Here is a 12937-nt window from a genome sequence, read left to right as displayed (position 1 = left end):
TAAGTAAAAACTATTTTTCAGGTTTATATCTACAAGTTTTGTTGACATCTCATTATCGTAAAGTGAATAACTAATACAATACACAACGAAAATGATTAAAAACCAGGGTCAAATGATTTTTATGTTTAATATCATTTACTTAATTATGTGCTTTAAGTTATATAATTGCCAAAAACATTTGTTTTTAATATATTTACCGCAACTTTTTTGCTACAATGTGTAAAAGATCGCGAGATATGAAAAAAAAAACCAAGAGAGCAAAATTGTTTCTTTTAAAAAAATGCTACAAAAATAGTCCCTAATTTTTAATCTTACTTAGTTTTTTTTTAAACGCGGATTTTTTGGTTTTATAAGGTAAAACAGATTTTTTTTAAGTTTAACAAGTTTTATGCGAGACTAAAGATTAGAATAGATAAATTTGGCATTATATAACCCCTGGGGTAGTTTTTTATTCTTAACAAACTTTGTTGCTTATATTTATCTATGATTAAAAAAGGTTTTTAGCGAAATGTTTAATAATTGATAATTTTATAAAAACCAGATGTAATTATACATTTCAGTACAAAAAAAATGGTTGTAAGCATAGACATAAATAAACAATAAGATTTTTAAAGAGGGAAAAACTCTCGTCAGATATAAACCTGAAAATCATTTTTATTTCACAATTTTTTTGGATAGAATAAGCTTGTTTGTAGAGAAACTGCTTTTGGCCATAGGAAAAGATTTTTTTTGAATTTATAATAGCGATAATTAGGGAATGGATTTATTTATTGATATGAAACTTATAAAGAACTTGTTGCTCTTATTACATGAAGAGAAAAATGTAAATTTTTGAAAAAAAATTCTAAAAATAAGGATTATTGGGGTTTTCTTTGCGTTTAAACTTTTTTGATATTTCAATCATTTTTTAGGTATAGCGCGATTCGGGGAAAGTGGTTTGCTAACATATTACGCTGCAAAAATAGATGTCCTAAATGATGTTCTTAATAATTATTGATTCACATGTTTTTGCGAAGCAGAAAATTAATTTGATGATGATAATTTTTCTACTTTGTAGTACTTTTCACTTACAAAAAAAAACTTGGTAATAAATCAATAATTAAAATAAAAAAGGGATTTTCATAGTAAGTTTAACTAAAAATGTAATGAACTTGTTAATAACAAAAAAATCTAATCATAAAAAACCAATTTTCAACCAAATAGTTGATTTTTTAAATTAAAATGGTAAACTTTCAAGACAAAAAGACGAATTTTCCATACTAAACAGTTGAATTATCTTTTAAAAACATGATTTTTTGACAAAAAAGTTCATTTTATATAACAACAAAAAACGAATTCCCAACAAAATACGAGAACTCTCAACTCAAAAGTTGAATATTCAACTAAACTAGATTAATTTTCAACAAAAAAAACGATTTTTTAACAAAATAGTTCAATTTGAAGAAAAAATTGAATTTTTACTTAAAAAAGAACAATTTTCGACAAAAAATGGAATAAGTAAATAGTTAATTACCAAAGTAATAACCAAAGAGATGAATTTTTAACTAAAATTTTGAAACGTCAACCAAAAAATGAATGTTTCAGAAAGTATTTCAACTTTAAAACCTAGTTGTTAAATTTTTAACCAAATCAAGATTTCGGAACCAAAAAGTTGAATTTTTATATAAAAAAAAAAGTTTTTAGACAGAAAAATTAATTATTTACAGAAAAAAAAACTAATTTTTAAACAAATTCAAGAGCTTCCAAGCAAAAAGAAGTTTTAACTAAAAAAGATTATTTTTTTTTTAACAAAAACGATTAATTTACTATAAAAAAAAACAAATCTTTAAGAAAATCAAGAATTCTGAACAAAAAAGTTTCATTTTCACCTAAAAAAGAAAAATTTTTAATCAAAAAGATCAATTTACTACCAGACGAGACGAATTTTCAATAATATTCAAGGGTTCCTGAGCCAAAAGTGAAATTTTCAACTTAAAATGATTAGCTTTTAATAAAAAAGATTAAATGACTATCAACAAAGACGAATTTTTTAATAAAATCATGAATTCTGAAGAAAAAAGTTCGATTTCAATCTAAAAAAAAAAGAATTTTTAAACAAAAAAAAGTTTACTGCCAAAAAAGACGAATGTTTAATAAAATTAAGAATTCTGAACTAAAAAGTCGAATTTTCATCTAAAAAAGAAGAATTTTTAAACAAAATGATTAAGCTTCTACCGAAAAAAAAATTGTAACAAAATTCCAGTATTTGCAAACAAAAAGTTGAAGTTTCAACTAAAAAGGTTGGTTTTTAAACAAAAAGATTAGTTTACTACCAAAAAAGACAATTTTTCAATTAAATTCAAGGGTTCTTGAGCCAAAATTTGAAGTTTTAACTAACCAAATTTGTAACAAAATGCAAGTATAGTCAACCATAAATTTAAAGTTTACTACCAAAAAATGACGAATTTTCGATTAAATTCAAGAATTCTCTACCAATAAGTTGAATTTACAACTATAAAAGATAAATTTTTAAACAAAAAGATTGAACAAAAAGATTAATTTACTACAAAAAAGACGAATTTTTAATGAAATTAAAGAGTTCTGAACCAAAAAGTTAAAGTTTCAACTAAACAAGATTAATTTTTAGATAAAAATATTAATCTATTACCAAAGAAGACGAATTTTTAATAGAATTCAAGAATTATTCAGCAAAAAGTTATTGTCGAGAAAGAAAGATTTTTTTTTAGTTTTTAAGAAATTAGTTCTATTTTAAAACCTAGTTTTTAAATTTTTAACTAAAAATATGAATTTTAAAATATTAAAAATTTCTACAAAAAAAAAACGAATTTATAACAAAATTCAAGTATTCTCAACCAAAAAGTTAAAGTTTCAACCAAAAAATTGGGTTTTTAAACAAAAAAATTAGTTCACTCCCAAAAAAGACGAATTTTCAATTAAATTTAAGAATTCTCTACCAAAAAGTTGAATTTTCGACTATAAAAGATGAATTTTGAAACAAAAATACGAATTTTTAACAAAATTTAAGAATTCTGAACCAAAAAGTTGAATTGTCAACTTAAAATGAAGAATGTTTAAACAAAAAGATTAATTTACTATAAAAAGTTGAGTTCTTTATAAAATTGAAGAGTTCTTAACCAAAAAGTTGAAGTTTCAACTAAAAACTTAAATTACAACAACAAAATTTATTTTCTGCCAAAAACATTTTCAGCTGGAAATGCACTAAAAACGTTACTATATGTATTTTTAGAAAAAAAGCTGTAAATTCTAAAAGGTTAATATACGTGTAGCGTTACTTTGTCTCCCCCCCCCCAGTTAACAATCCTGTTTAATGCCCCCCCCCCACGAAGTATTAACGTTGTTTATGGGCGATCCCTTAGAATCATTTAATCGATTTCTTCAGAGGATCAAACTGAATTATTTGACTTATATTTGAAAAAATCGAAATGCTTTTGTACTTTTCAAGAAATGCTTTTTTCTTGGAACCACCTTGACCGAGAGAGAGAGAGAGAGAGAGAGCATGGACTTTATATATTCCATTTTAAAGGTTATACTTCCCGGAGAAGGCAAAGACAGAGTCTTTCGAGTTGTAATCAAGTGGGTGGCTCAAGTTTCTCTCTTCGCCTTGGAAGAGGCACTAGAGGGACGAACCCGACAAATTCCCTTCGACGCAATCCTCGCATTGGATGTGGTAATGAGGCACTTACCGTCCATGACCTACACACCCGTTGGAAGGTCGTTCTTTAGTACCCCAGACGGTTATTATCATCCCCTTGGTGGCGGAAGGGAGGTTTGGTTCGGTTTTCACCAGTCTGTGCGGCCCTCACAATGGAAAATGATGTTGAACATCGATGGTGAGTTCTTGTTTCCGCAATTGCTCCTATTAATCCTGATATTTCGATACTTATTGGATTCGCTTTTGCTTCTCAGTCTCTGCGACCGCCTTCTATAAAGCCCAACCAGTGATTGAATTCATGTGCGAAGTTCTGGACATCCGAGACATCAACGAACAGAGAAAACCTCTGACCGATTCGCAACGAGTCAAGTTTACCAAAGAAATCAAGGGGCTGAAAATTGAAATCACACATTGCGGAACTATGAGGCGAAAATACAGAGTCTGTAATGTCACGCGCAAACCTGCCCAGATGCAATCGTAAGTATTATATTATCAATAATTGATGACCCCACTTGTTAATAATGAGCATTAATTATTTTATTAATTTTGGTCAATTTACTTTATCTACAGTCGCAGATTTTTCAGATTGTCTCAGTTTACTCTAATTAAATCATAATTTATGATTGAATGTTTATTATTTTTGATTATAAACAAAAAAACCTTTTACAATTTTCTGCTTTGGGAGATTTTTTCGCTTACTTAAGTTTGACAGGGTGGCGTCTGGACCGGGAAACCGGGAAATTTATGAGACAGGGAAATACCGGGAAATGACAGTGAATTTATTTTTTGATTGGGAATTTTACAAAATTTTAAAATAAAAAAGCTGTCCAACTTTGATTTCAACCGTTCTTTAAATAATTAGTTAAATTGTAATCTTTTTTTAATTATGATATTATTAAGTTTAGAATGCGTCGTTCGAAAATCTTTCGATTTAAAAATTTTCCATTTTATATTTTCAATTTTTTAAAACGATTTATACAATTAAAAATTAGAAGATCTTTCATAAAAAAAAAAAACATTTTCAGTTGATCAACTGTGAATATAAATTAATTCATCATTTTTTAAATTAAATTTTACTTTAAAAATGAAAGTCTTATTAGTTAAACAAATCTAAAACCTCGATTGAAACAACTGTTTTCAAATAACTTCAAAATAAAATATTCATAACCAAAGGTTTTTATTTTTCAAATATTGTTTCAGTTTGAAGTATTCCATTTTGAACCATTTAATTTGAAAATTTTCAATTAAGGAAAAGAACAATTAATTTATATTTAGAAATATCTGACGGTTCATTGGAAATCAGTAGTTATAAATGAAATATTCAGAATAAAATTTTCAACTTTACAATTTTAATTGTTCTATTTAAAAAAATGTAATTTGTAATTCAAGTTGTTGGATTTCGATATATAAAATAACAATTGAACATCTATTTTTAGAAACGAATCAGAAAGTTGAAGAAATTTAAAGAATTTGTGAACAAATTAAAAATTAATTTGAAATTTTTGAAGATTTCGAACAAAAAATTTCGAAAGGAATTTAAGGACATTTTTTGAATTTTTAAGGATTTTAACAAAAATTTAAGGAAAATTACGAATCATTTTAAAAGAGGATTAGAAGTTCTGAAAAATGTTTTAAAATTATTTAAAATTTAAAAAAATTTCACACAACATGTTAATTTTTCAAGATTTGGAAATAACATTTTGAATTTTGGAATTTGTGTTCAGTTAAAAAAATATATATAATTGTTCAATTTTTAAAGTTTTTAGCCTAAAATTGCTTAAAATGATATAATTTTAACAAATTTTAACGCATTGATTGATTCTTCAATTTAGAGGATTAAAAATGATAGTTTGGGCTTATATTCTTGAAACTGAATGTATTTAATTTTAAATTGTTCAGTTGAAAAATGTTGAAAAGCTTTCATTTTACATGTGTAAATTTTTGAGCATTTGAATAATACATTTTTCAATAAAAAAAAGCGGTTAAGCTTTAATTTAAAATTTTTTAAATTGAATAATTACACTTTGAGTGCTTTAAATTGCAGCTCAGTTTTTATCACTTCAAATGGGAAAAATTTTGGCATGAGTGTAATTGTTTAAATTTCATTAACCGTGGAAAATATTTGTGGGCCGGGAAATGACCGGGAATTTTTTTCTTTGATGAAAACGGCCACCCTGGTTTGATAAATGAATTGATGTTATTTAATTATCTTAATTTATCCTGACTTGAAACAGGGAATTAAAAAAAAAAGTTGTTTTTTATTTTAGAGCAGGGAATTTCCATTAAGAAATATAACTCTGCCTTTTCTAATGTCAGAATTTGTCACAATTTTATAGTTCCCTGTTCCGAATTAAAAAAAAAAAACAGAAATTAATTGAAGTAGTTTTTAGAGTAGAAGTAGTATTTCAAAGAAGAAATATTTCTGAATTCAAATTGAAAATTTAATTACATTGTTGGTTAAAAGTAAAAGTCTTTTGTTACAAATTATTTTTTTTATGAAGATTCACCATTTTAATTGAAAATTCATCTTTGTTTGAAACTGTAACCACTTTGTTGAAAATCCATTTTTTAACTGAAAATTGAACTATTACAGTATAAAGTTGAACTATTTTATTGTAGATCCGTTTTTTTAAAGAATTGGATATTAAACAGAAAATTTAGCCATTCTTTTTTGTTGTTGAAAATGTATATTTTTTTCACGAAAATTCAACATTTGGTGGAAAATTAATATTTTTTATTTAGAAATTGCAGAAAATTAATCTTAATTGTTGAAAATTCATCTTGTTGGTATAAAATTGAACTGTTTGAATTGAAGAGTCATAATCTAAGATGAAAATTCATCAGTATGATTGTAAATCATTTTCTTGAACTGTAATTTTTAATGTCCATTTTTGGTTAAAGTTTATATTTTCTTGTTCACAATTTAACAATTAGAATGAAAATTTGTTGGTAGAAAATTATCTTTTTATTTCAAAGTTAATCTGTTTGTTTAGAAATTCTTTTTTTTTCGCTTAAAGATTCAAGTGTTCCAGTTAAATATTTATCATTTTTGTTTAAAAAAATTCTTTCTTTGAAATATGAGCTAGTTTTTTTTTAAGTAAAAAGTTAGTTTTTTTTTAAGTAATTTTTAACTGAACATTTAACTTCCTCTAATTGATTATTCCATTGTTTTGGCTGGAAAGTCCTATGTTTGGTTGAACATTAATTTTTTAAACGCAAAATTGAATTTTTTAATTTTTAGTTAACAATTTATCTTTTTTTAGTAAAATTATTTTTTTTTTGTACAAAACTCGACTATTTCAATTGAAGATTCATTGTTTTAGTAAACTCATTTTTGTAAATTTATTACACAGGTTAAAAATTGAACTGTATTCTTGAAAATCCCTTATTATTTGTTGAAAATTAATTTTTTCAACTAAAAGTTTAATTATTTCATATTTTGTTAAAAATTGATATTTTCTAATGCAAAATTTATATATATTTTTTCAAAATTCATTTATTCCTGAGTTAAAATATATATTTGCGTTTAGCTGCTGGTATGAATATGCTATTTTAGTTGAATGTGACAATTGCAAAACTTGACTGTTTTTTAAAGTCAGGGAATTTTTTCGAGAGTGCTTAATTTTTTTGAATTGAAATATTGGACAGTATACATATTAAACTATTTTGTTGAATTTTTTTTTATCAATTTCTTAAAGTGAAATTTCAACTATTCTGTTTTTAGTTGAAAATTGATCGGTTTGAAGTGAAAACGTAAGTATCCGGGTGAAAATTATGTATTTGCTAGAAAATTCGTTCTTTTTGGTTTAATTTCACTGTTTTTTATTAACAAATTCAATCTTTTTTGTTCAAATATCAAATATTAGATTTTTTGTTCCGAATTCATCTTTTTTGATTAGAGATTTAATTACTTGGTTGACTTACTCTTTTGTTGAAAATTAATTTGTTAAAGATTCGTAATTTCAATTGCAAATTCATCGCCTTGGTTGAAAAGTGAGCTATTTTATTCAATTTTTTTTTCTTTGGCTGAAAAGTAATTTTTACTTAAAATTTAACTACTAACGTTACAATTTTATCTATCTTGTTAAAAATTATTTGATTGAATTTGTTTTTAATTATTAATTTCTTACTGAAAATAGATTAAATCAATATTTGGTTGAAAAATGGTCTTTTTTATTTGAAAATTTTTATTTTTTTCGTAAAAATTACTCTTCTGAGTTGAAAATTCATGTCTTTTGTTGAATAAGTACATACATCGTCTTTGTGGTAGTTACGCTTTTAACCAAGTAATTGAATTTTCAGTCAAAAAATATAATTACTCAAAGAAAAATCGAATAGTTTGAAATTTCAACCTAAAAAAGACTTTAATTGAGAAAGATGGCCACCAAATTGTTGAATTTTTAAACTAATAAGATGAATTATCTTCAAAACAGTTGAATTTTTTATCCGCAAATATTAATTTTCAATAAATATTCAATTTCAATCAAATAGTTAAATTTTCTACCCAAAAAGACACTTTTTTAAAAACAAATTAGTTCAACTTTTAACCAAGTAGTTGAATTTTTAACGAAAAATATGAATCCTCAAGAAAATTAATGGCATAGTTGGTATTTCAATGAAAAATATTTTATTTTTAAATAGAAAATAGTCGAAGTTATCCAAAAAGACGAATTTTCTACAAAATAGTTGAATCTTCGATCAAACAATTATTTTTCAATCAAATTTTCCATTTATTTATCAAATTTGTTTTCTCCCGTAATTTTCAAAGCTTAGATATAACAAAATTAACACAAAAATGTCTAGAAAAATTGCTAAAGATCAGGCGCTTTTGTGTAGAAGGATTTTTTGTTCAATATTCACGAGATAACCATATGATTTAAAAGTTTGTAATAAAAAATGAAATGCCCCATTTTTCTGAAATTGTGGAATTTGTTGTTTAATTTCAGCTTTCCATTGCAACTAGAGAATGGACAGACGGTCGAATGTACAGTTGCCAAGTACTTCTTAGATAAATATAAAATGAAGCTGCGTTATCCTCATCTTCCGTGCCTTCAAGTTGGTCAGGAGCACAAACACACGTACTTACCTCTCGAGGTCAGTTTAATAAATTTTCGAAACATTTAGCATTGAAATCAAAGTGGCCACAGCTCAGGGTCAATCTGATAATTAGGGAAAAGTCAGAAAAAATTGTGCCGGTCAGGAAAAAGTCGGGGATTTTGAAGAAAATTGCAAAAGTTGGGGAATTTTTGTAAGAAGAACTTGAAGTAACTGTCAAGAATAATCTAGACTGCCAGGCAGTCATTTTCAGTCATTTTTTTGTTTAGCAAATTACTTTTTTAACAAGTCAGTATAGTCCATTTTTCAAGTGAATATATTAATTCAGTCACTTCTTTCTATAAATTAACCTATGGATTACCCATTATTGAATTTATGTCTATGTCTATTTTTTAATTTACTCAAATTTTTTTTGGGTAAATATTTTAGGGTATTTTCAAAATTTTTAAGGAATTTTACAGAGCTATCAAAAGTTTAAATGGATTTCAAAGAATACGAAATATTTTTCGGTATTTTCAGAGATTTTAAAGTTTGTTGAATAGATATCAATGGTATGAAGAAATTTCAAAGAATTTTGCAGATTTTTAGGGTATTTTTTTTTTAATTCCAAGGAACTTTCAAGAGCTTTAAAAATTTTCAAGGGATTTCAAGATATTTTAAAGGATTTGAAATAGATTAGTTTAGATTTATTAACTCTGGTGCTACTGCTTTTAAAGATTTAAGGAGATTTTCAAATATTTTTTGCAATTAATTTCGAATCCACCCTGAATTCTATTTAAAAATTTTGGAATCCTTTTGAATTTGTTGCATTAACTTGAATTATTCTAAATGTACTGAATTTAATGGATTAAATACTTTTTTAGTTTTTTTTTTCTTTCAATTTTTGGGCATTTCCGCAAACTCTTTTTAATTCCCTTCAATTTTTATAAACTCATTTCAAACTTACTAAATTCAATGATTCATATTTTTGCAATTGTTTTCAATTCGCTGAATTTTTTCCTTAATTCACATTAAAATGATAAGAATTTCATCCATTTTTCTCCTTTCCCTCAAATTCCTCCTAAATTCATCCTGTTTTTACTGAAATCAATGGAATTTTGTCCAATTCATCTGAATTTAAACTAAATTGGTTTGAAATTTACCAGGATGTCCAGCGATCTTAAAAACTTGAAATTTGCCTTGATTTTTTGTTTAAACTTCGAAAATCTGGAAATCCCCTTGAACTTCTCACGAGAAACTTGAATTTGAATTTTTGGACCACTCAATTTTTGATTATACATCAGATTTCCAAAGGTTACAAAATAATTCTAAAGATTTCAAAATATTTCGAAGCTTTTGTAATATTTAACAGAATTTTTAACACTTCAAAAGGAGTTTACGGATTTCAACGACTTGAGAAGGATTCAAGAATTTGAAAAAGCCGTGTAGACAAGTTTCCAAAGATTTCACAAAGAGTTCTAATATTTCACAAAGATTTTAAAACTTTCATAAGATTTTAAAGATTTTGAAAAGGAGTATAGTAAAATAGTGTCAAAGATTTCAAACGATTTCAAGTATGTTTAGAAGATTTCAATAGATTTTACAGCAATTTTAAAGATTTTACATACATTTCGAACATTTCACATTGATTTTAAAACTTCCAGAAGATTTGAAGGATTTTAAAGATTTTAAAAAAGGTGTAGTAACCCGGATTTCTAAGATTTCAGAACTTTTCAAAGATTTGGAACGATTTCAAATGTTTAAATGATTTCAAGTGAATATAAAAGATTTCACTAATATTAAAAGATTTTATCAAAATTTCATACAGGTGTCAAAAGAATACAAGAATTTCAAATGTTTTGAAAAGGGTGCAGTACACCAGATTTCAAAAAATTTCATCAAAGGTCTTAAATCATTTCAAAATTAAGATTTCAAATATTTCAATGGATTCAAACGAATACAAAAGATTCCACACATATTTCAAAGAATGCATACACGAAGAGAAATTTGAAGAGATTAATTCATTGACGCGCGTGATTTTAGAACTAGAATTTGTACGTGATTTAAAGTCTCTGAATCTGTGACCTAAAAGCATAGAATTGTGAAAAGTGCCATGAATGAATATCCCAGAATTTCTCTCCGTGTAAGGATTTCAAAAAATTTCAAACATTTCAAAGAGAGTTGACCAAAAATACAAAACATTTCAAAGATTTTAAACCAGTTCACATTCTATTAGAAAATTTCAAAAGATTTCAAAAAAGTTTCAAATGTTCTAGTGATTTTCAGTAAATACAAAACATGTGGGACAGATTTCACAAGTATTTCAAACAATTTGTAAGGATTTCAAAAGATTTCAAGATTTAAAAATATTGAAAAAAAAAGATTTCAGATATTTCAAAACTTTTAAACAATTTCAAAAGGTTTCAAGAAGTTTAGAAGATTTCAATATTTTCCAACGGACGCAAAAGTTTTCAAAAACAAATATTAATGAAAGATTTCACCAAAATTTTAAAGAATTCAAAGATTACAAATACTTCAAAAGATTGCAATGCATTCACAAAGATTTAAAATTTCTTAATGATTTCAAAAAGACTTTACAAAGATTAAAAAATATTCATTAAATATTTCACAAAGACGACTTATGTTTGCAAAAAATTATGAATTTATTCATGATTCTGCTCTCTTTAGAAATTCGTGGCCAATAAAAGAATGAAATGTTTCATTTTTTACATGCAATAGAAATGGTTATTTGATAATTTGGTGTAAAAAAAATGAGACATGGAAAAACTTGCAGGGTGGCCGCTGGCCCGGAAAATGACCGGGAATTTTTGGAGACCGGGAAAACTTGGGAAATGGCAGTGCATTTTTTTACTGGGAATTTAATTTAATTTATCTGTACTTTAAGTAATAAAAAGTGAACAAAAATAATTTGACAAAACGATTTTAAACCAGTTCAAAATTTAAGAATTTTCCGATTTTAACGTTAAAACTTAAACGGTTTCAATTTGAAAGCCTTAGTCATTAAACAAATGTGAACGTATGACTGCAAGTTTATAAACTATTTTCAACATAAAAATAATTCCATAATAATATATTTTTAATTAAAGGATTTTATTAAATTTAAAATATTGTTTCAGTCTAAAATATTCCATTTTTAACCCATTCAATTTGAAATTTTTAATAAAAAAAGACTAATTATTGAATATTTATCAATATTTAAAGTTTTATTTGAGACAAGTAAATTGAAACCAAATATTTACAAGTAAAGAATGTTTAACTGGATTGTTTCACATAGAAAGGCTGGGATCGTTAAAATTTCGAAGAGCCTTTAATCTTTGAACGTTACAATTTTAATTGTTGCATTTGAAAAATGCTTAATTTGTGAGTGAAAAATTTAAATTTTGATGTATAATTTACAAATGAATAATTTTAGAAAAAATTTGAGTAATTTTAACAGATATTTAGGACTTTAAAAAGATAAAAAATTATTATGCAAATTTTAGGTAGTTTTATTAAAATCTTCTAGAATCTTTTTTGAACATTTGGTTTAAATCTTTGAAAAAGTTTTTAAATATTCTCTTAAAATAACGTTTAAAAATGAAAATTTATTTTTAATTTTCCTATGACTCTTAAGAAAATGTTTGTATTCTTTTGAACCCTTTTACAATTCTTGAAAAGAATCTAATTCTTTTATTTAAATTTGCGAAAATCTACATTTTGTTTTATGTCAGACTATCATTTCAAATTTTACATTAAGTTTGAATATTTTCAAAACTTCTACATATCTCTTAAAATTACTGAAATTTCGCCTACAAATATTAAATGTTAAATTGTTATTTATGCATCCAAATTGTAAAGAAATTTTCTAAAATTTGCAATATTTTTGGAAAATTGTAGAAAAAATTCAATTAATTTTTACAGATATTTAGAAGTTCTGAAAAAAATGTCCAAAATAATTTTAAATTTAAAACAAATTTAAAACAACTTCTAGATTTCTCAAGATTTTGAAATAAAATTTCGAAGCTTCCCAAGAATGTTTAAACTATTTAAAAAGAAAATAATTGAGTGAAGAAGTGTTCAGTTAAGATTTTTCAATTTTTCAATATTTAATTCCTTAAAATTATATAAAAAAACATTTCTGTGGCGAAATGTTGTCACAGGCTTATACTGCCCAATATGTCGAAGGCATTTTTGGTTAGAGTTGGATTTTTTTATTTGATCATTTTGCAC

The 12937-nt window shown here is 25.2% G+C and overlaps 1 protein-coding gene across 3 annotated transcripts in view; it reads left to right on the top strand.

Annotated features, from left to right (window-relative positions):
* LOC117168499 (protein argonaute-2) overlaps positions 1-12937 on the top strand; it is a 77775-nt gene that overhangs the window by 33856 nt on the left and 30982 nt on the right. For all 3 annotated transcript variants that reach the window (XM_033354209.1, XM_033354210.1, XM_033354212.1), the window contains 3 exons: positions 3545-3851; positions 3928-4150; positions 8620-8767. In XM_033354209.1, coding sequence (XP_033210100.1) covers positions 3545-3851; positions 3928-4150; positions 8620-8767 — 678 coding nt within the window. The remainder of the gene's footprint in view (positions 1-3544; positions 3852-3927; positions 4151-8619; positions 8768-12937) is intronic.

The sequence above is a fragment of the Belonocnema kinseyi genome, chromosome 2 (assembly GCF_010883055.1).
Source record: "Belonocnema kinseyi isolate 2016_QV_RU_SX_M_011 chromosome 2, B_treatae_v1, whole genome shotgun sequence".
Taxonomy (NCBI): domain Eukaryota; kingdom Metazoa; phylum Arthropoda; class Insecta; order Hymenoptera; family Cynipidae; genus Belonocnema; species Belonocnema kinseyi.
Note: the sequence above shows the minus strand (reverse complement) of the source record. Positions and strands in the feature narration are given on the sequence as shown.